This window comes from Leucoraja erinacea, chromosome 7 (genome assembly GCF_028641065.1).
Source record: "Leucoraja erinacea ecotype New England chromosome 7, Leri_hhj_1, whole genome shotgun sequence".
Taxonomy (NCBI): domain Eukaryota; kingdom Metazoa; phylum Chordata; class Chondrichthyes; order Rajiformes; family Rajidae; genus Leucoraja; species Leucoraja erinaceus.
This window is the reverse complement of record NC_073383.1, coordinates 42,385,143-42,409,480: the sequence shown is the minus strand read 5'-3', so window position 1 is coordinate 42,409,480 and position 24,338 is coordinate 42,385,143. Positions and strand designations below refer to the sequence as shown.

The following is a 24,338-nucleotide window of genomic DNA, read 5'->3' as shown; positions in this document are numbered from 1 at the left end:
CATCAGAAGGCCTGCGCGGCGTTCTTAAGGCCAAAAGGCATGCGCAGGAATTCAAACAACCCGAAGGGCGTGATTATCGCTGTCTTCGGCACATCCTCCGGTCGCACGATGATCTGGTGATAACCCCGGACTAAGTCAACTTTCGAAAAGAACAGCCCCGGCCAGACGGTGGAGAAGTCCTAGATGTGGGAGATGGGATAACGATCCGTAATGGTGGCATCGTTCAGGTGGTGGTAGTCACCACAAAGCCTCCAGCCCCCGGAGACCTTTGGCATCATGTGCAACGGGGAAGTCCATGGGCTGTGAGAGCGTCGGACAATCCCCATGGTCTCCATGTTATGAAACTCCACCTTCGCGATCTGGAGTTTGTTGTGGGCCAGCCTGCAGGCGCGGGCATGAAGTGATAGTCTCGAAGTGAGGATGTGGTGTAGCACCCATGTTTCGGGCTGGCCAAGTTGAACTGTGGGGTCAAGATTTCCGGGAAGTCGGCCAAAATTTGGGCATAAACGTCCACTACCACCACCGGGTTGCAGATTGGCGCAGTGGACGCAGTAGGGCGCAAGGAGATCACTTCCAACGTGGCCCCCTCAAGTCAACTAAGAGCGATTGCACCTGCAGGAAATCTGCTGGGCCACATCCGCAACGGTAAACGGCCAGGTGAAGTGGCACATGCCAAAGATAAGGGGAATGGTGCGGATGCCATACCAATATGGAATTGCTGTTCGCGGCAGTCAAGAGGGCCCCCGCTTACCAGAATGTGTGTCCATCCCGGACGGACTTCCGCCTTCGTGTCCACCAGGAATCTTTGACCTGAGCGCCGGTCCCAAGCATACAGGCGGTGAATCTGGCCGACCACCACGGTGATTCCCGGCAGTCAGCCCCAGCGTTTCCCGAAAACAAACAGGGCAGGGCGGCATTGGTGGGCTGCCGAACCCCAGCTCTGGTGGTAGAAGCACCACATTCTTTTGCCGGATTTTCCCGTAGAAAAAGGCTCAGCGGCGCCTACCGGGTGGGCGCGGCCCTAGGCCGTTGCGCCTTCCAGGGCACTGTGGACACCTGATCCACTGCGCCCACTTCCTGCCACCTGGGCAGTCACAGCTTGTCGGCGCACTCCACTAGTGCCAGGGGGGTCGTCAAAACTCGCCCCTGAGAGGAGCAGGCGGATGTCATCCGGCAACTGCTGCAGGAATGCGTACTCAACAGCAAGTAGGGCCGATTGCCATCCATGAGGGTGAACTTCTCGCTCATGAGGGCCGATGGCTTCCAGTCGCCGAGCCCACCCATGTTGAGGATCTGCGCCACTCGCTCCAGGAGGCTGAGCCCAAAGGTGCGGAGAAGCAGTGCCTTGAGGCATTGGTATTTATTGGCTGCCAGCGGATTGCGCAGGTAAGGCACGACACAACCGGTTGAGTGTGCTGACGACGTAGTAGAAATGGGTTTCGTCGACTGTGATCTCGCGGATATGAAATTGCTCCTCGGCGTGTTGGAACCATACCTGCGGCTGAGAGGTCCAGACGGTCGGTAGCTTCAGGGCGACCGTGTTCAGTTAGGCCTGGCCGGCGGGTTGAGCGCTGGTGGTGTGCATGCTGTGCTCCAAAATGTCTATTTTGGAAAATTGGGGTCACCAATGAGGCTTGACCCGAAGCTGTCCCGCCAAGAAGGAGGCGGGACATGAAATTAGTCCAGCCAGTAAATCTTTAATGTTAGCTTGCGATACAGCCCCCTACTACTCCCCCAGGGACGGGCGTTCCCGACCTTAAAGAACCCCCAGGGAAGCCCCGTGACCCGCACCTCCCATCACCAAGACACATGACTCCCCCCTCCAGAGCCGAGGGTTCACACTGCGCCACCAGGGGCCGCCACAGGGCATTAGTACAAAATTACAATTGAGAAGCAAAGACATAACAGTGCAAAAGGTGGTCTGCGGTGTTCCATTGTTAAGTGTTTCTTTTCCTCTGGAAACCTGGCAATTTATTTGCTTGTCAGAGCTTAGAATCACGTTTTATTGTGTGCAATATCATTATCATTCTCAGAGTGCACAATAACGAGATATGTAGGGAGATGATGTGGCATGCAGTGTGACATGAGAAAAGGCATTGACATTTTTAGATCATCCACCTATAACAATTTTAATGTTTCTATTTCACCCCCACCTCAACTCCACCCACTTTTCAGCATCCACCCAGAATGCAAGGTTTTAAAGTTCCAGAGGTTGTAGGTTGGATGTCACCAGCCCAAGTTTAACAGTGTCTGTACTTTAAGAAGTAACTAAATAAAGTAGAATGTTTTTGAGTTTCCTGATAGTGATAATTAGATGCAAGGGGGCACATGAGACTGCAGATGTTGTAATCTGTAGAAAAATAATCGGGAACAGCTGGGGGAACTCGTGGGTCACGTAGCATCTGTGGAGGGAAATGGACTGTTGACGTTTCGAGTTAAGACCCCTCAGTTAGAATAGAATGCAAGTTCCTATCACTTCAAATATTTACAAGCTAAAAATTAGACCTTTTTTACTGAAAAATAAAGGGTATCAATTAGAGGGCATCAACAACTTATGCATTAAATATATGTGCTGCAATTAACAATTTCATTGCTGCTGGATTGATGCTTATAAAGTGGCAGTATATAATGTTTACAATCTGGTATAATAAACTCCTGAGAGAGTAGTTCAACATTAGTTAATTAGTAAAACATTTGTGTAAACTTAATTATGCATTAAATTAGGGGATCATCTCTTCCTAAACCATCAGAATGGTTTTTATACAGATCATAGGAAGCAAATTGATTGGTGGCTTATGCTTGGTCAATTTGGCTGTTTGGATATTCCTCACGTTTTCCTGAATTGGCAGATAACAAGGTTTTTTCCCCCCACTCCTTCTTTATGCCCATTGTATTGCCCTTGAAAGGTTGTATTTACAATTTGCCTAAGCATCAATACTTACCATTATTCTTAAGTCATTCTTTTTGTTCCCATATTCCAATAGTGATTATACTTCACTAGTAATTAATTGACTGTAAATACTTTGAGGAGTTCAGAGGTGCTGAAAGGTAATCCCTTCCCCTCCCCACCCCGGGTCTTAGAACAGATCGTTGTACATGCACACTTGCAGTCACATACACACACATTTTAAATGGGGCCATTTCTTTATTAGATCCTGTTCCATTATTGATCGTTAGTATTCATTTAGGTCGTAATCCATTAAATTGTATTACCAGAATCTTGGCAGCTTTTCCTATGCAGCTGGTGAAATAAGCTATTTAAAATGCTAAAAGTGTTCTCATCATGATTTGATCAAGATACTGAGTTTAGAGTTTTCAGAGTAGCAATACTTTATATGGCTAATTATGCTTACCCTTATTGCTATGTACATTGTCATGTCAATAATCAGCCTTTCCACATTGGTTTTACTGATATGCTAAAAAAATATATTCTTTGAAAGCTAGATAAAAATTGACATTTATAAAAATTCTCTTATCTAGACGGTCAAACTGACATATTTTGAAACTTACTGTTTACTATTAAATACAATGTTTCCACTCGCAGGTACTTACTTTATTTTTGCTGTTGATAGATATCCCGTTGTCCCCTAAGTCAACCACTAGGAAGCAAGTAGTAGCAATCGAATAACAAAAGCTTTGTTCAAAATTTTGTCTGCCTTTCAGTGTCTTTGTCGAGTACAACTCCCTGGCACAGATCTAGTTAGGGACGGAACCAGCAGTCTCCATTCACAGTGCATACAAGCTATAATGAGTAGCACAATTATCTCCTTTTCTTCTTCTTCTTGGGATTGAGGATGATTTATTCCAATCTGGTTTTGTGGACTCTGAGATTGACTGATAATGCCACTGTATGCTCCCCCAACACAATATTCCAGCACTTACTCGTTCCCCCAATGCAACGTGGGGGGGCAGGGGGGGGCGATTGGGGAGGGGGGTGTTTTGGCCGGGGGCGGTGTGGGGTGGAAGCTTTATGGCTTTGCAATTTTAGTCCTTCTCTTGCTCAGAGCAAATTTTACAACCATGCACATTGAAGTCTCTATGGTTTCTGAGCTGTTGTCAGGAATGTGAAGTTGGGGAATTACCTTGATTAACTTTAGAAGCTGGTCTGTAAGTGGGATTGAATTCCTTTACCACGGTGTTGAGAGTTGGCCGTAATACTTTCAAATCATATTTCTTCCGCCGATCTGGGAGGGAGGGAGGCTGTGGACGGGTGTGGATCCGAGCGAGGCCAAGGGTGGGCATGGGCCTGAGTGAGGCCACAGGTGGGCATGGACCCGAGGACCCGAGCGTGGCTGCGTGCGGGTGTGGAACCGAGCGAGGCTGCGGGCTGTGGGATTCAGTGCAACTGGGCCAGGAGAGCAGGCAAGGGGGGGGGGGGGGGGGGAGGTTACAGAACATTCCAGTGTGGCGCCCCCCCCCTGCAAAGAATCAGTGGTTTATGAAGTTATAACCGTTGAGATGGAGAGGGCGGTGACCCTCTCCCCTTGCAGGGGCATTGTGATGTATACAAGATGAGACATACAAGATGAGACTTTTAATAGTCTACTAGACGGTGGGATCCGTTGGGTCCCAGCATCACACGGGAGGGCTGGTCCCCCAACGCAATATTCCACCTCTCCACAAATTCCAATATTGATGGCCAGTGGGGGGGTGGGCTTTCTGGAACGCTAGTATGGGTGTTGTGGGCTGAAGGGACTGGTTTCCAGAGGGCTAGTATGGACATTGTGGGCCGAATGGATTCTTGGGCTGGCGGCTCAATCATTCAACCCTGATGTGCTGGCAGCTCACTCACTCACAGCTGGTGGGCTGGCAGTTGACTCACGGCTATTCCTTGAAATTCCATTTCAAGCAGGGTGCAAGGCCACCAAATTCAAGTGCTGTTTCATACCATTTCAAGCAGGGTGCAAGGCCACTAAAGACAGCGAGTCGTGACCTCTCCCTCCTCCATCTTGCAGCGACTGAGCCATGCCCACACTTCTGGGATTTATAGTCCCTCCCACCAGAAGGGGCATGGCCATCATGGTGTGATTGACAGGAGAGAGAATAACAACATTTTTTAAACACTAATAACTCTTTTATTTTTCATCGATGGGAAAAATCCTCGGCACATGATGAACGTAGGGGGACTCTGAGTAAGATGGCCAAAAATCGTAGCCGTACGTGGTAACATGTTTCCTAAAATCAATATAAAGCGCAAACAGGAAGTGGTCAAGATTTCCAAACCAAAGGCAACACAGATTTAGCATTTCCAAACCATAGGCAACACAGCTTTAGCATTTCCAAACTATATTTTCAAACCACATTAAGGGCACTGACAGGTCAGTAAACCACTCACAGTTTAGTAGATATGTTTTCAGTGTTATTCATAGCTCAGACTGAGAGACATGACCCTCTCACTCCCCCATCTTGCAGAGACTGACTGGGGCACTCAACACTTCTGGGTTTTATAGTCCCTCCGGAACGGGCGTGGCCTTCAGGAGAGAGAATCTCAACAATTTTTAAACACTAATAACTCTTATCATATCTGGTTCATTGAACAACACTAAGTCTAGAATTGCCTTTTCTCTGATCGGCTCCATTACAAGCTGCTCTAAGAATCCATCTCGGAGGCATTCTACAAATTCTCTTTCTTGGGGTCCTGAACCAACCTGATTTTCCCAGTCTACCTGCATATTGAAATCCCCCATCACCACAGTGGCATTACCTTTGTTACATGCCAGTTTTAACTCCTGCTGCAACTTACACCGTACATCCGGGCTACTACTTGGGGGTCTGTAAATAACACCAATTAGTGTATTCTTGCCTTTACAATTCCTCAACTCAATCCATATTGACTCTACCTCGTCAGTCCCTATGTCTTCCCTCGCAAGGGACTAAATTCCATCCCTCACCAGCAGAGCTACCCCCCCTCCTCTGCCCACCTGCCTGTCCTTTCTATAGGATGTATAACCCTGAATATTAAGTTCCCAGGCCCGATCCTCCTGCAGCCACGTCTCAGTAATCCCCACAATGTCATATCTACCAACCTCTAACTGAGCTTCAAGCTCATTTACTTTACTTCTTATACTTCGCGCATTCATATACAATACTTTTAATTCCTTACGCATCTCACCTTTCACATCGATCCCTATTACACTTGGCCATACTTTCCTATCCCTTTGTGAGCTTCCTTTCCCCTTAATTCTGGGGTCATTAACCATCCCTTTACTCTCTTTCCCTTTAACTCCATCCTCGGAATAAATGTTAACTTGAACTTTCAAGGGATAATCGTTTGAAATTGTGTCTGCAATAGCAACTGATGCTACGTTATCTGCCAGTTTAAATCATGAGATTCGTAGTTTTTTAAAAACTGTTTTGGTAATGGGGTAAAGATGGATAATCATCACAGATTCGCCATCGTCATATTGATTAGCTGAATAGTCTTGAGGGAATAAATTAATTAGTCATAAAATGATTGGGAAACCAATATTTTATGATTGTACTGAAAATCCCATGAAAAAAATATTTTTCTTATGTTTAATAATTTGGAATTAAAATCAAAGAGCATTAAAATAACTGCATTGTTTTCATTTTCTTGCATTAATTATGAGGGAAAGGCTATTTAACCAACTGGGCTGTTGGGAAGTAGGAAACCATTTGACCAACCTGACAGGCTAACTTTATTTTGAGGAAAGTGGTGCTTATACATTCTGGGGATGTTTCTATACATGTGACAAATAAATGTATCTTGTATTAGGACAGTTTCTTGCATGTGCTTAAAAGGTGCTCACAAGTATTCGTCCAGAAATGACTCATTACGTAAAACTTTAAAATCCAGTGATTTATCTTATTGATCTAAACTGTTATGGTTAAGAAAGAACTGCAGATGTTGGAAAAATCGAAGGAATCGAATGGAGCGAAGGAATAGGCGACGTTTCGGGTCGAGACCCTTCTTCAGACTAAAGTAGGGTCTCGACCCGAAACGTCACCTATTTCTCCAGCATTTTTGACTAAACTATTATGGTATATCTTTATAAAATACTAGACCGAGGGGGGGGGGGGGGGGGGGGGGGGAGGGGGGGGGGGGGGGGGGGGGAGGGGGGGGGGGGGAGAGGGGGAGGGGAGAGAGAGGGAGGGGGGGGAGGAGAGAGAGGGAGAGAGAGAGAGAGGTAGGGGGGGGAGGGAGAGAGAGAGAGGGGAGGGGGAGAGAGAGAGAGAGAGAGAGAGGGGAAGGGGAGAGAGAGAGAGAGGGGAGGGGGAGAGAGAGAAGGGAGGGTCGGAGAGAGAGAGAGAGGGGGGTCGCAAGGTTTTTATCAAAGGACTTGCGAGAGGCGGGACTGGCAGCACGTTGGGTTTGCAGGCAGGAGGGAGGGACGGGGAGAGGGAAGGAGGGATGGGGAGAGAGAGAGGGAGAGGGTGGGCCTGAACTCGGTGAGTAATGCCCCGTGAGACAATAACTGCCGCCGTCGTGTTCTACCATCGGGTGGGGGAGACGGAGTGGTTTCAGAAGCAAGCCGGTGGCCTCCGGTGACCTCCCGATCTGCAGAGCATTTTGAGAACGGGGGGGGGTAGGAGTGAGCGGGCAGGTGGGCAGGTGTGGGAGTCCAGCTGCGGGAGGCGTGGCGCGAGCGTACTTGGGCTGGCCGCGGGGCATTAGTCCACCGCGGCGGGGGGGGGGGGTGGGCCTCGATTGGTGGGAATGTGGGCATTGTGACGTCAGCAGCTCAAGATCTGGCAAAATAATTGACCAAGGAGTGAATTTCTGAACTCCTAAGATAAATCCCTACCGAAATTGTAAAAATCTCCGCGTTTTTGCGTCAGGTTTTTGAGGCAATATGTTTCAAAGGCAAAATGCCGTACACCCACACACACAGAGTTTTAAAAGTATATAGATTATTTAGTAAAAAGTAACTGCACATGCTGGTTTATACAAAAGATAGACACAAAATGCTGGAGTAACTCAGCGGGTCAAGGAGCATGTTGAGAAAATGGATAGGTGGTTTTGGGTCTGGACGCTTCTTCAGACTATCTTCATAAAATATTGGTTTGGTCACAACTGGAAACCGGTGTGCATTTCAGGTTACCACACTGGAGGTGAGATATAATCGACTTGGATAGAGGCGATTCGTCAAATCGCCATATAGATGAAGCATGACAGTGGTTCATTAGTTGAACACGACCTACAAAAGAGCAGAGACGCTTGATAAGTCTTTAGCTGATTATTCTTTGTCTCCTTAAAAGAAAATACATTCACCCATATGCAAATGAACTGGCGTAACCAATTCCCTTGTGTCATCTGCATCCTTCGGCGCTCAGTGGGCCCTGTCCTCCAATAATGAATGTGGTCCCCGCGTCGCGGTGGTCACCATGTGATGACGTTGTTCGCACTGTGTGAGTACGAGTGAAGCCGGCGGTCGGGAGTTGATGACGGCTGTGACGGGAGTGGAGGAGCGCTGGTTGCTAAGGCTGTCCTTCGGTTTCCGCGCCGGGATTTGAGCAGCCGACGTGGACCAAAGGGACCCGGACTGGTTGGAGGCCGGTGTTTGATGGCGAGCTTGATACCGACTGTGAGTCCGGGGGAAGACTGCGGGGAGGCGTCTGGGCGGCGGCGGCGATTGTCGGCACTGGTCGTGTCAGTCGTACCGTGGAGCTTCTCCCGGTTACCTTTCAATGTCATCCCTCGTGAGAGCTCCATGCAAACCGTTTCTTTACCACCGCCTCCTCGATTCCAGGGAACGTTTCTCCCTGTTGACAAGGTTTAATGCTATCATGATACAATATCCACAGTCATACAATCACGCACCGCCCTACTCTCTCAATGCCCCCCAACTCCACAGCTCAACTTCCTCTACCCCCGCTATCACTGATCACCCTACCCGTTCTTACTCTCCACTCCACCGGTCATCCCTCTTCCCCTCTTCCCCTCCCCTCCCCTCTCTCCCCCCCATTTCTCCCTCGCTCCGCAGGTCGACACTCCTCCCCCTCCCTCCTCCTCCTCCTCCTCCCTCCTCCCTCCTCTGCTCCACAGGTCATTTCCTGCACCTCAACACTGCCGAGCCATCTCAATGCCCCCAGCTCAACTGGTCAACCCCCTCCGCCACCACTGGTCATCCCACAATTTTTTACCCTTAATCCTCCCTTCCCCTCTCCCCCCTCCCCCCCTCCATCCCGGTTTTTTTCTCCTCTTGCTCCATCCGTTATCTATTCCCCTTCCCTCATGCTCCAACAGTTGACCCTCTCTCATTTCCCCCTTCCCCATTTCTCTCGTGCTTCACCATTTGACTCGTTATCCTTTCGCCTCACTGTTCGTCAACCGACCGCCTGCTTTTTACTCCACAAGTCAACGCTCTCATCCCCATCGCCTCTACTGGTAAACGCTCCTTTCCCAACCCTTTTTACTACCAAGTATTTGTTATCGCCCCCATTCTGCCATCCCTCCCCCCACCCCCCTCTCCTCTGCTATTTTCTGCCTCCATATTGTTTCCATCCTATTTCCTCATCACCTTGGTGGCATGGGAAGATGTCAAACTGGTATTGTGTCATGTTTAAGAGATCCCCCATGCCCTGGATTATATTTATTCATCATTTCATCACCAGCAATTATATATAAATTTGTAGCATCCAAAGTTACTGCTGTGTTTTGTTGTCTGCACCTCACAGAAGTACTTTTGACATGGAGGTTATGGAAAGTATGAATTTAGCATATACAGTTCCCCTTCCTTGGGTAATGATGGGTACCCGCAGTATGAGCAGAAGATAGCCAAACATTGTTAATGCTGCAGTGCCAACAAAAAAAAATCACTGGTTTGTAATCAAGGGTAGAGACAAAATGATGGAGTAACTCCGTGAGACAAACAGCAACTCTGGAGAGAGGAATGGGTGATGTTTCGGGTCAAAACCCTTCTGCAGACTGATAGTCAGGGGAGAGGAAGACGTAGAGATATGGAAGGGTAAGGTGTGAAATTGACAGATCAAAGAGAATGATGATCAAGGAAAACGTAGAATGATTCATTGGTAGCAATGGGGAAGATGAGAACGAGGCATACAATCAATAAAAGTGAAACTAGTCAGAGAACTAGGATGGGGGTGGGAAGGATATAGTGGGAAAGCAAGGGTTACTTGAAGTTCGAAAAATCAATATTCATACTGTGTTGTAAGCTACCCAACCTAAATATGAGGTGCTGTTCCTCCAGTTTTTGTTGGGCCTCACTCTGACAGTGGAGGAGGCCAAGGACAGAAAGGTCAGTATGGGAGGGTGGGGTGGGGTTACAGTGTTTAACAACCGGGAGATTGCATAGCCCTTGCTTTCTCTCTCCCATCCTGGTTTTCCGACTAGTTTCACTGTTCTCCCAAAGAGTCACCCATTCCTTCTCTCCAGAGATGCTGCCTGTCCCGCTGACTTACTCCAGCATTTTGTGTCTATCTTCGGTGTAAACCAGCATCTGCAGTTCCTTCCTACAAACTTGTTATCAAGGGTGTTTTATTTTCTTATGATGTATCTTTAGTTTGCTCATCCTATTTATGCTTAAGGATGTGAATGTCCTTTTGCTGTAGGTGCAATGATGTATATGTGCAAATTATTTTTTTGCGTAATCCTGTAAATTAGAACATTATTCTGAATCTGAATGTGGCAGAATAAACTGTAGGCATTATGCATGCCATGTCACCAATAATGATGGTCACAGCTGCTCCGGGATTTTTTTTAGAATTCTTCTGCTTTTGATGTTAATCCTAGGAATTGGCTTTGAGCTACCAAGGTGGTCGTGATGGGGCAGGGAAGGAAGTGTGGAAGGCTGTTAAAAAAGGCTAGATTCATCACATTTTTGTTGAGTGTAATATTAGAGTATGGGAAAAAGAGCTGTATGATATTCAAGAATTAACCAATTGAACTTGCTTTCTAGTTGGTGAGAAAGATGAGGATGGATGTGTCCAGCGGACCAGTGGAAGTGTTGAGGTGTTATGTGGTGAAACCTCCAGGAATATATTCAAACAGGTTGCAATCTTATTGAGATAATGTTTAACTTGGGATGTTAGTGAATTCCCATCCTAGGAATATTATTTACAGCATGCTTTAATATACAGTAAACTCTTGTTTTAACGGACCTCTTATAACGGATTTGGTTATAACAGGCTGACCTATCAATGGCTGGCCACGCTATCCCCGGCTTGGGCTGCCTCCCCGGCTGCTTGCAGTGTCGGCTGCATCCACCCCGCCCCTGACTTGCGCTTAATCTAATCCCGTGTTGCACTCAGATCTACCTCTTTGACCAAGCTTTTGATGACCTTTTACCCTTCAGTGCAACGTGCTTTTATCATATGATTATGCTCCTGCAAAGGATGTTATGCATTAAAGATGCTATAGAAATGCAGGTCGTTGCTGTTGAAGAGGAAGATATCATTAAATACAGCTGACTATCGTGTCGCACAGTGCCATTTTAATAGATTCTTCTCACTAATTTATTAAAATATTCTACAATCAGAGAGAATCTCTATTTGTTTGTCTTGATTCAATATAATTGCACAGGCAATAATTTAAGTTGAGACTATGAGAACCTCTTCTGTTAAATTAAAGATAAATTAATGACTCGAGGTGTGACATGTAAAGTGCTTTAGATGATGGGATTCATTCCCTGCAATCATTTAGAATGTGCATATTGCACATTCATCTTGTCTCCAAAATAATTTTTTTTTTCCTGCCGGCCTTGTCATTTAATGTGGTGAATTGTGTCAGATAATTCTTGTTAGGGCAGGACCTTGATGCCTGTATTGATTTTATTTTTAGGCTTATCCTGGATCCATTACCTGCAAGCTTCATCTAATGAATAATGGTTCTATTTAATATCAAGTGCTTGGCCATTGCTTTCAATGTGAAGAATACTTTTGTGAAAATATCCTTTCCTGATCTCACGTACTAAAAATGAAGAGTAATGTTATAATTAGTTTGCACATCATTGGTGTCTATTCACTACTTCTGGATGCATGTGAAGTTACAGAATTGTTGTACCTAATCTCTTAATTTGGTTATGCTCTTGCTGTGCAGCATTGAACATTAGCTGCATATTCTCTATTTAATGCAGTAACTGATCTAATAATACTCTTGTTCTTGCTGTAAGGGTAGTCACCCGGCTGAAATGAAATGAATGCCCAGAGACGAACGCTCTGCTGTAAATGGACATATGTAGCTGTGTAGATAAGTTATAAATACTGGGTGGATCTTGCAGGTTGAAGTAGGATTTCCTTTGTTTTATGTTGGTTATTTATTGAGGGGGGGATGATTTTATTTATTTATTTATTGTGGGGGGATGATTTTTGAGTGTAAATGATTATTTTAGTTTGTGTCCAAGATGGCTGTCGGAAGGGAGAGTGTACGCTGGCGCGCTTTAGCTGTCGCTGCTCTCTCTTCACATTGTTTTTGACTTTTTTGTCTTTGGGTCGAATTCTGTCTTTAATTTGTGTGTTGGTGATGTCTTTATTATTTATTTTACTCCGATATATATGTTTTTTACTCTTGTTAAATTCTGTAAGGTGTCCTTGAGACTTTTGAAAGGCGCCCACAAATAAAATTTATTATTATTATTATTTATGTCATTGTGTATCATCAAGAAAGTGGGTTGTTTGTTTATCTTGGTTGTATGAAATGTTACTGGGGAAAGCTGTATCAAACTAGTCTAAAGCCAGATAAACAAATATTTAGACAGTAAGTGCAGGAGTAGGCCATTCGGTCCTTCGAGCAAGCACAGCCATTTAATGTGATCATGGCTGATCATCCCCAATCAGTACCCCGCTTCTGCCTTCTCCCCATATCCCCTGACTCCGCTATCTTTAAGAACCCTATCTAGCTCTATTTAATTTTAGATTGGCATGCACATCAGATTGAATAATCTCTTTGTGTGCCGTATCACAGCATTATAGAAACACAGACCAGGCAGAGGAATCTAGGGGAATAGAAAATTAAGAAAACTGAAGATGCCGCAATCTAAGATAAAATAAACACTTGCATGACAGCAAGTCAGGCAGCACATGTGAAAGAGGAGACAATTAATGAGTCGGCTCGAAGACCATTTATCAATTGATTTTTAACACCAAGCATATGGAATCTTGGACTGCATAAACAGAAGCATAGAGAACAAGAGAGTTATGATGAATCTTCCTAAATTACTGACTCGCCCATAACTGGAGTATCGTGTATGCTTCTGGGCACTAAATTTTAGGAAAGATGTGAAGACCTTGGAGAAGGTGCAGGAATAATTTGGTCAAATTACACCTGGCTTAAGGGACTTTAGTTACATTGGAGAATCTGGAGTTATCTCTTTGAAATAGCACATTGCAAGGGGATCTAATAGAGATGTTTAAAATTGTGAAAAATCCAGTCAGCATACAGTGAGAAACTATTGTCTTTGGCAGGGTGGTCACAATCCAGAGGGGAGAGAGTGAAAATAACCTAAACGGAGGGAAATTTTCTTAAACCAGTGAGTAGTTAGCATCTTTGATCAAACTTTGGTCAAACCCTAACAGCTGTTTGTGCCAAATTTTGTTTGATAATGTCCTTGTGGTTTGTGGTGCTTTATTATGTTATAGGCACTTCGGTTTTCCGACTGCGCATGCCCAGGTCATAGGTCACTAGCTATAAAACAGTCTTGGCAATGGTGGTGCTGCATTGTGTGCAGGCTTGCATTTCGTCCGTAGTCGGGGTCGGTTCTCTGTCGCTGTATGTGTCGTTAAGTTGCTGTTGGGCCGTCCCCGTCTCCTCCCTGGTGTGCACGGTAGTCAGGAGTCAAGAGTGTTTTATTGTCACGGCTTGTACTTAGGGTAGCGGCTGAGGCCATGGGCGAACTGGCACCTGTCCCCATAGCAGCCCATCGGGGAGCGGGTTCCTCTGGAGTTGGATCGGGGTTGGGCTGGAATTGGCACGGTCTGTGGGTCTGAGGCCGCTGATGTTGTCGGTCCAGGCTGTCGGTTGGCCTGGTGGGAGAGGCGGATATGAGCTGAGGTTGGCGCTTCCTTATTTGATCCTTATTTGTGGTTTCACTGGCTCATAGAAGCTATTTATATAGATACTTCATTCTAAATGTGACTATTGCAAAGTCGACACTATCTTATCTCCTGTATCCACTGCCAGCGACATATTCTGGGAAAGATAGGGTGAACATTGTTTTATCTGATATTTTAGCAGTAAATTTACGCCAATCTCAGCAGATGAGTACATGTTACACTTGGCGTCAGGTTTATTAATAGTTGTTGTATAATGAGAAAAACACTGTCAAAGCTAAAGTTAGTAAAACCAATTTAGCAAGGAAGCATCCTCCAAGTACATTTTATTTTTATATGCTTTGCTAAGAGCCAATATCATCAGCAAATATGTAATATCAGATTTAATGCAAAATACCTTTGAGATATGTTGATCAACTGTCTCTGAATCCTTTTTTCCCCAATTCTTGTTGACTAGTTCTGCCTTTGTACTTTTGTAATTACCTTTATTGGCTAGGGACAACCACTAGTGAAGTTTTTCTCTTGCTGCTCCTTCTCTCAAATTGATTCTCCATCTTGACGTTCAAATTCAAGATCATATTGTAGTGATCTCATCCTTTATTGACAGAATTAACTCAGCTCATTTTTCTTTCTGCCTATTCTTTCACAGTGTCCAGTATCATAATTATTTAGTTCCCAGACAAAAGCAGAAAATATTGGAAACATTTAGCAGTTCAGTCAGCTGTGGAAAGAGAAAAGGTTGTCAGAGGAAGAATCTTCAAACTGAAATGTTAGTTGTTTCTCTTTCCATTGATATTGACTGACCTGCTGAGTGTTTTCAACATTTTCTGTTTTTGTTTCGAATTTACAGTATCTGAATTTTTATTTATTTTTTGGTTTCCAGCTTTGGTTATCATGCAGCCATATCTTTGGAATAACTTTCAAATCATTCCCATTATGTGATCATTCCCATTGTATCCAAGTTGACCACCCCAGGGGGATGTTTCCTATTTCTCTTGTAGGTTTCTCTCCAGTCAAAGGAAGTCCTTAAACCTGGCATCAAGCTGGCACCACAGTCTTCAAGATCTTCATAGGAAAGAGAAAAGTGGTGCCATCTTCCTGTAGTTGTTTTCTCTTTACACTGATATTACCCTGCTCATTTTTACATTCCTTTCGAATTTACCCCCCTGAATTTTTTATTATTTTTTGGTTTCCCTTTGGTTATCATGCGGCCATATCTTGTGACAAACAGTCCCATTATGCGATCATTATTGTATCCAAGTTGACCATCCTCTCTGCATTTCTTGTAGGTTTTGCAGTTTAGGAAGTCTAGAGGTGTATACTTCTGTCTACAAAGTAAAAAGGAGTTGACTCTGCATGCACCATAATACTTGCCTCAATGTAAAGGCAAAAACCTCCTATTAGTTTTCCTTCTAAAAGCCACTGTGCAGCTTTTGAGGAATGATTTATTCCTGATTATAATTGTGGTGAAATTATACTTGCAAAGCGAGCTATGACTAGTAAATTCCTTTTGTGCCATTGTAATGTTGATGTCACTCACAGTGAATAGAGATTGTACTCTAATAAATTATTATGTCTTTTTGATATTATCCATCTGGAATTATATAAGTAGAACTTTGAAAGATTGGTGTTAAATGCAAGTTGTGTTTTGTATTTGCTGCAGGTGACGACTGAGCATTATGAGCTTTCTTCAACTGTATTTTTGAGAATCGCCAACCCAACTTCCTCCTTTTCAACTGAATGGGATGTGACCTGCAATGAACATTAAATGCAAATCCACTCAGCAATTCTAAAGATTATATGGGATGACACGCATAATCTTCCTCAAGCATTGAGTCATCTATTGTTTATTCAAGCTGTTTGGATGGCGGAGGGAGTTTACTAGAGGGAATTTTCCACAATGCCTTTGTATAAGTTATGCCAGAAAATAAACCCATGAATGTGGATCAAAAAGAGACGGGGACCATCACTGGTAAGAATAAAATTATGGTCTTAATTTGGAATGAGAAAAATTTTTGTTTTTTTCTTCGCTCCTTCAAATGCGTTGGTTTATTATCCAGCATTCGTTGTACATAATCTTTTCAATATAAGATTTCACATGTTTGCATTGAATACTAGTTGAGAGTGGAGAAATAAATGAGTTGCCATTGCACTAGGGATCAAAGGGTCACCAATCAGCTGGAATAATAAAGAAGACAAAATATGTAGAGCAAATATTATGGAGGGCAATATGTAATGTAAATATTATGGAGGGCAATAATTCAGCGGGACAGGCAGCATCTCTGGAGAGAAGGAATGGTCTGAAGAAGGGTCTTGACACGAAACGTCATCCATTTCTCTCTCCAGAGATGCTGCCTGTCCCGCTGAGTTACTTCAGCTTTTTGTATCTATCTTTGTTCAGCCTGAAGCATCAGAATTAAGAAGCCATGGATCTGAAATATTTACTTTTTTGTTCTTCATTAGAGCTGGTTAGCATTTCCATTTGATTTTGATTTCCAGCATTGATTTTGTTTTTGCTTTTGTATTAGAAATCTGAACGGCATCAGGTAAATACGAGCGGGTTTGCTTATATTTACTATCATACAGTCCATTATTAAATGATGGAATTGTAGCGACACCAAACATTGTGAATAAACAGAAGAAGGGTTTCGGCCCGAAACGTTGCCTGTTTCCTTCGCTCCATAGATGCTGCTGCACCCGCTGAGTTTCTCCAGCTTTTTTGTGTAACCTTCGATTCTCCAGCATCTGCAGTTCCCTCTTAAACATTGTGAATAAACAGTTGCTTTATTCAGGTGTTACATACAAGTTTGGTCCACTAACATAATTGCCATTGCTGCTGCAGCTGAGCGAGGGTGTTGTCTCGAGCTCAGCTACCTGTTGACTGGGGGTGATCTCAAGGTGAGATACACTTATGTAGCAGGGCACTCCCCTTATCCCCATGACGTCACGTGACAGCCCTCGTAACCACTGCCGAGGGTTTGACCATAAGTGGTCTGTCTATCAGCTGACGCCACAGGACCCCCCAGAACCGGAGGAGGGAATAGAACGCGCTAACCTTTTTCAAGAAGATGTGCAAGCCTGGTCGAGGGCGGCTCCTGCTGTGGGTCCGAGGCACCCCGGCCGTGGGTCGGGATGGTGGGGCCCGCCGGCACAGTCGATGCTCCGGCTGTGGGCCATCCTGGCCGTATGCCGAGGGGTGTGAGGAGACCAATACAAAAGCCGCCGGATGGACGAGACAGTCGCAACTCCTCGACCAGCAGGGGATTTTGTTCCGAGAAATACGGCACCCTGGGAGACGTCGGCGACAATGCAAACAAAGAGGGGGGAGGCAGATTTAAATAAATAAATAGACTGAACGCAAAACCTGGCGTGGTAATACAGTGTAAAAAAAGTGAAAAGAAACAAAACAAACTACAGTGAGCAATCAAGTGCAGAGTGGTAGGAAAGTTCAAATTGTCCAGTGTCCAAGGTGCAGGATGGGAAGCTGTGCTGGAAAACTAGGGGTTGCAGTAACAGCCCCTGACCTGAAGGTGGCGCGGTTGCCGGCGGTCAGGCTGCAGGAAGGTGGCGCTGTGGACAGCGGGCAGGCTGTAGTGACGGCAGCCGACCTGAAGGTGGCGATGTTGACGGCAGTCGGGGAAGGTCGAGCGTCTCTTCCAGCCGGCTACGGCGGCCATTTTTGCAATCGCTGCGGTGGCCATGTGGCAGTAGGCCACGGCGGCCATCTTGGCGGCCGGCTGAGGCGCCCAACCCAGGTAATTTGCGGATGCATGCGGGGAGCGACGGCTGGTGGGGGAGCGACAGCAGCCGCGGCATCACAGCTCCGGTGGGCAGCAGCTGGTGGGGGAACGGCGACAGCCGCGGCCTCTCAGCCCTGGTGGTCTGCTCTGGGCGGGTCATGCGGCAGAGATTGGCGGCCGTCAAGCAATTGACCATTGACCAGGGTGGACTGCGGCATACCTTACGGTAGGGCCGGTTTGCGGCAGCATCGCTGGGCTGGGCTACAGGCTGCAGACATTAGGTCTCCTGAGGGTGCGTGTGTCGGGAGAAATCCAAAATTACAATTTGGAACGTCGGGGTCACCAATGTAGTGGCACCAAACGTGGTGAATAAACAGTTGCTTTATTCAGGTGTTACATGCAAGTTTGATCCATTAACATAATTGTCATTGTTGCTGCAGTGAGCGAGGGTATTTTCTCGAGCTCAGCTACCTGTTGACTGGGGGTGATCTCAAGGTGAGATATACTTATGTAGCAGGACACTCCCCTTAACCCCATGACATCTCGTGACAGCCCTCGTAACCACTGACAAGGGTTTGACCATGTGGTCTGTCTTTCAGCTGATGCCACAAAATATTACTTTAAGCCTGTTGTCTGGATATTTTGTGTTACTTGATATGTTTCTGAATTCAATCATTGTTGCTTAGATATGTTTCTTCAAAAATGTGTTGTCTTCTATTGACAAGTTGTGATATGCCTTTGCCAGAAATGTGAAAATGTGACTCTCAAAGTATAATCAGATGCCCCTGATCGTTTTGTATATTCCTGTCACCAGATGTGTGCAGCAGTGAGGAGTTGCCTGAGGTGGAACTTGTGAGCTTGATTGAAGACCAGCTACCTCAGTATCATCTACGAGCAGAGTCGCTCTATCTCTATCAGAATAAGGACTGGGAGCAGACCTCAGAGCATCCTGGCCATGCATCCAGTGGGCTTTCTCCTACTCAGGCTGAGGAGGCTTTCCGCTACATGAGTAAGTGACGTGGTCATGGTAACTTTTCATTGAATGATTTATTGTGTTGGTTCAAAAGGCAAATGGCTTGCCTTGGAGGTAGGGTGATGGAAAGGGGGTGGGGGTTGGTGATCAAACCCATAGCATTATTTTTCTGTCTAGGTTATTGACTTTAATTTGCATTATATGTAAAAAGCAAACCCTGTTAGCAATTACAATGCCACAGCAAACAATTTGATAGTTTGATGGGGAAAAATATTTTCAGGGGATCTTTTGCATTCTGAGATTTGCCTTCAGATTTCAATGGAAAGGTGGCACCAGTTAATGCATCACTATCGCATTGATGTTGCAACCTGTTTTTTTTGGAGGATAAATATTAACAAGTCTGAAGGAATAAAGCCATCACATAATAAGTTGATTTGCATTAATTTCTAATGTCCAGGCACCATTTCAAGCTGCAGTATAGTTAAGCACTTCATGGTGTATTCAACCTATGCCATATCTCATTGCAAAACCAGGGAGCTCATGCCAAATGGAGTCATGACTAATCGATCTGAATTAAACTTAAGTATCTTTTCTTGTCTGTATCGTATTTAAATTTGCTCAATCCCGAATACTAGCTGGATTTAGTATGGCCATGGTAATGATGTATTTAGACAATAGGTGCAGGAGTAGGCCATTTGGCCCTTCGAGCCAGCACCGCCATTCAATGTGATCATGGCTGATCATCCACAATCAGTACCCCGTTCCTGCCTTCTCCCCATATCCCCCGACTCCGCTATTTTTAAGAGCCCTATCTAGCTCTCTCTTGAAAGCATCCAGAGAACCTGCCTCCACCACCCTCTGAGGCAGAGAATTCCACAGACTCACCACTCTCTGTGGTGAGTGTGGAATTTTTGGTATTGCTTTAGTTTTAGAAAGCTTGCACAAGAGATTATCAAATTCATTCAGAATAAAATTCAACTGATGGCAAATAACTCAATTATTGCATGTTCATGTATTTGGGATTTTCAAAATTTCTGGCAAATATCCACTTCAATTTTGAAATCCTTGTGACAAAGGATTTGAGAGAGCAAATAGGAATAAACTGTTGTGCTTATTAAGTGGGTGGATAACCAGAGATCAGACATGTCAGAATTGACGCAGTTGATAACACACTTGGGTTTGAGTCAAAAGGCTGAATGCAATTCCAAAGACTCCTGAACATTCAGACTGGCAGCACTAAGGATGTTGAGCACTCTGGAAGTGATTTCCCACAAACCTATTTTGAACATGAGTAGGGTGGTGTTCTGTGCAATATTTATTTCCCAAACCATATCATATCTGGTCATTATCGCATTGCAGTCTGTAGAAGGTTTGCTCCCTGCATTTTCACTGACCATTTCCAATGTTACTACAGTGTTTCCACATCAAAAGTTCTTAATTGGCTATAATGTAAACTAAAACCTGAAAACAAAGTTGAAAGTCCCTCTATCAATGCAAAATTTTCCTTTGAAGTAACTAGTGTCCTTCCAAATACAAACTCTGCGTCAGACTGTCAGTTTTCCAGCGTCTTTTATTTTCATTTTCCTTCCAAAATCCATTTGTTACTTGAATCATTTGAACAGCGACTTTGTTTTCCCTTGATCTTTGCAGCATAGTTAATTTGCAGAGAAGCAAAGTTTTTTTAGACAACAAATGTCAAGAGCAAAGATCTTAGAGCTCTAAGATCTTTGGTCAAGTGCAAGATTCGGTAAAGGGCCGGTCCCACTTGGCCGTCATTTGCGCGCCATTAACGGAACCTGGTAGCGTGTGGGTAGCAAGGGACGGGCGCATGGAGTGGCGTGGAGGAGTGTGGAGTTGCGCGCGGCAGCGCGCCAGGATTTCGTGCTGCACAAAATCTTCACGCGCCACAGGCCTGTCGTGTAAATGACGGCCAAAGTGGGACAGGCCCAAGACCCTGGCGCGGCACTACTTCTCACCTCCCAACAGCAACTGAAGCAGGCAAGCGATCGCCGAGCTCAGCCTGGGGCTCACGGCTGTTGTGGAGCCGGATCCGCCCCCACTCCTACTCCCAGGGCGGGGCCAAGACGATTGGAGATAGACACAAAACACAGGAGTAACTCAGCGGGACCGGCAGCATCTCTGGAGAGAAGCAATGGGTGACGTTTAGGGTCGAGACCCTTCTTCAGACTGAAGAAAAGTCTCGACCCGAAACATCATCCATTCCTTCTCTCCAGAGATGCTGCCAGTCCCGCTGAGTTACTCCTGCATTTTGTGTCTATCTTCAAATGACGTCATGCGCTCCAGACGACATGATGATGCGCGCGACAGTCACTACCAGCCTGTCGCGTAAATGACGGCCAAGTGGGACAGGCTCTTAACATTTCGTTGCAAAAGCCAAATATATGGAGTCTAGTGTCCCCTAGTGGCAAGTGAATACTCTTAAAACTATTAGCATAAACTGCTGAAGGTAGACACAAAATGCTGGAATAACTCACTGGGGCAGGCATCCTCTCTGGAGAGAAGGAATAGATGATGTTTCGGTCTCGCCCTGCCTGCCCCGCTCATTTACATGACCTCCCAACTTCTATACTCAATACTGACTGATGAAGAGACCAATGTCCCAAAAGCCTTTTTGACCACCTTATCTACCTGAGACTCAACCTTCAAGGAGCCATGCACCTGCACTCCTAAATCCCTCTGCTGTACAACACTTTCCGGAGGCCTACCATTTACTGTGTAGGTCCTGCCCTTGTTAGACGTCCCAAAATGCAATACCTCACACTTCTTGTATAAAGGTGTCACTGGCATTTACTATCCATTCCTAGTTCCCCCTGAGAACACGGTGATGGTAGCCTTGAACTGTGATGGATGAGATATTCCATGGGAAGTCTCAGAGTTTAGACACTATCCTTGACTCTCTGGTTGTCATTGCTGAATAAACTATAGTGAGCAGCAACAATGCATTGTATAGATATTCTCTTCGGACATTTGTTTTGCACAGAGATGATAACTAGACTGATTTATATAACTTTTAACACCACAGGCCAACTCAAAACTCTTTATAGCACTCAACTTTGTCGAATTACAGTCACCATTGCAAGATCTCGCAAAGATAAGAAATAGTGACAAGCCACAGACCCTTGAGCCTGCTTTGCCAAGGCTGATCCTGAGTCACAAAAAAATATTTTCCTATTCCCTCTATATTCCTTAATATTCAGAGAACTTACAGCCAGCGACTGAGCCTCCATCGCACTCTGGTTGATGAGTAGGGTCTTGAGGAAATGAGCCAGCTGTGGACCATAAATATTAAATTGTTTTGGTTAACTGAAGCTTTTTCCCTCATGGGCTCCACTGAGTGATGCTTAAAGGGAATGGGTACAAATGCATTGCGGCTAGGTTCCTGATGCTGGTGGGAAGTAGCAAATGTGTGTTGGACAACAAGCAAGTTTCAGCCAACACTGGTCGCACAGAACACCTGGCCTGGCACTGCAGCACATCATCGACACGGAGAGGGCACACGTTCAAAGGCAATGAGGCTGTGCAGTTCTGTGCAGGTGAATCCTGTGCAGCCTCTACTCGTGCCAGCTATTCCCACTTGCTACAGTCTCCAGCTTTCTCCACTGCGTGAATTACAGTAAAATAACTAGCAGAAGAAAGGCAGGGCAGATGTTTTTTTGCAATTTACCAGGCAGTACAATAAGAGTTTCTTGTATTCAACTAAAAATAGAATTATCAGCTGAAGAACTGCAACAGTATGGTTGCTGTGTTGTACTGTTCTTCCAACATGACCTTGCAAGAATCTCCTCCAGTTTGGTCTATTTATGATATTGGTAGTGATTTAGAAACTCGGCTGCATTATGGATTGCTTTACAGATAAAACAAAATAATTTACTGCCATGTAAACTGCGTTAGATCCAATGTGGGAATGTAATCTGAGCAGTTTTTGTTCAGCAGTACACCTATTTGCTCTGCTGACCGAAAAAATAACGAGACCAAAAATTTGAATCGCACTTTTTTAATGTACGATATCACAATGGTTTTAAGGGAGAACTAGCAAATAAAATTTGTAACTGAGGCAGATAACAAGGAGGCAGGAGCAAAGGAACAAGGTGTGGTTGGATTCCAGGAAGCTTAAGGCAAAGTCCCACTGCTGTATTTCTGAGAGAAATAGAACTGGAAGAGCTTCGAGAGTGAGAAGAATTCGGTTGCTGAAAGGTTTGAATGTTGAAATTTTGAAATTGCTGGAACACGAGTGCCCAGCGCATACGAGCGAGCACTGACATGACGAAATAGTGCAACTTAGAACATGGACTGGTAAATAACTTTACGGAAGATATAAAGTGATAGGATTAAGAATAAGGGGTAGGCCATTTAGGACTGAGATGAGGAAAAACTTTTTAACCCAGAGAGTTGTGATTCTGTGGAATTCTCTGCCACAGAAGGCAGTGGAGGCCAATTCACTGGATGTTTTCAAGAGAGTTAGATTTAGCTCTTAGGGCTAAAGGAATCAAAGGATGTGGGGAAAAAGCAGGAAGAGGGTACTTTTTAGATATTTAAGAAAGAACTGCAGATGCTGGAAAAATCGAAGGTAGACCAAAAATGCTGGAGAAACTCGGAGGGTGAGGCAGCATCTATGGAGAGAAGAAATTGGCGAGGTTTCGGGTTCAGACCTGAAATGTCGTCAATGAAGGAATGCATAAACATTTTGACTGATTGATTCAAAGTAGAGTATCTGGGTGAGTGGATGGTCTGTGTGATGGAGTAGTAGTATAACATTCTGCATTGTCTACTTCACAATGACTAGGGAGTGAGACATAATCAAGGCTGAGGGACAGTAGTAGTGCTGGGACTCGCAGTTGATAAATCGTGGCATTCCCAGCATTTGTTTGGAGGAGGCAGTGCTTGTGCAAGTAGTACTGGACGTGGGACAAGTACTTGGCAGATATAAAACAGCAGGGAACTGAGAATTGAGCTAGGAGTTGTAAGCATACTTATGAGACTGAAGCACAGGTTTTTAATTCAATTTTAATTTGGGGAGAAGATAAAATCGGGCCGTGCGAGGCTGGGGAACGATGAGGTTGGAGGCTTCGGTGGGCAGGGAGCCGGAAGTGATGGTCAGTGATGGTGCTTGAGATTAAGGCCTGGTGTTCGTCTGTGGGGTCATGGCCAAGGATAAGTTGGAGGAGGTGTCTGAGAGAGTCTGAAGAAGGGTCTCGACCCAAAACTTTGCCTATTCCTTCTTTCCATAGACACTGCAACCCACTGCCACTCATCTGCAAATTGCTAGTGTTACTTTTAATTCCATCATCTAAATCATTAATATATATTATAAATAGTTGTGGCCCCAGCAACGAGCCTTGTGGCTCTCCATTTGCCGCTGCTTGCCATTCTGACGGGTCCTGTTTATTTCTACTCTTTGATTCCTGCCTGCCAACCAATCTCTGTATCCATTTACCAGTCTCATAAAAGTTGGGGAAGAACCAGTTCCTGAACCTGATTGAGTTATTTCAAGATTTCAAGCATTTTTACCTACTGCCTAATGGGAGAGAGGAGAAAAAAGTGTGACCGGTACGTGAGTGGTCTTTGATTTTGTTGTCTGGTTTCCTGAGGCTGGCTCCCGTATACATTAGGCTGAGGGCAGGGGAGTGCTGTTTTTG

At 45.1% G+C, this 24,338-nt stretch overlaps 1 protein-coding gene across 1 annotated transcript in view; it reads left to right on the top strand.

Moving 5' to 3' along the window:
* Nucleotides 1–8,076: 8,076 nt before the first annotated feature.
* The window catches only part of trak2 (trafficking protein, kinesin binding 2), a 65,464-nt gene continuing 49,202 nt past the window's right edge, over nucleotides 8,077–24,338 (top strand). The window contains exons 1-3 of the mRNA XM_055638363.1: nucleotides 8,077–8,546; nucleotides 15,632–15,940; nucleotides 18,523–18,717. Of these exons, the coding sequence (XP_055494338.1) occupies nucleotides 15,886–15,940; nucleotides 18,523–18,717 (250 nt within the window). The 5' untranslated portion in view covers nucleotides 8,077–8,546; nucleotides 15,632–15,885. The remainder of the gene's footprint in view (nucleotides 8,547–15,631; nucleotides 15,941–18,522; nucleotides 18,718–24,338) is intronic.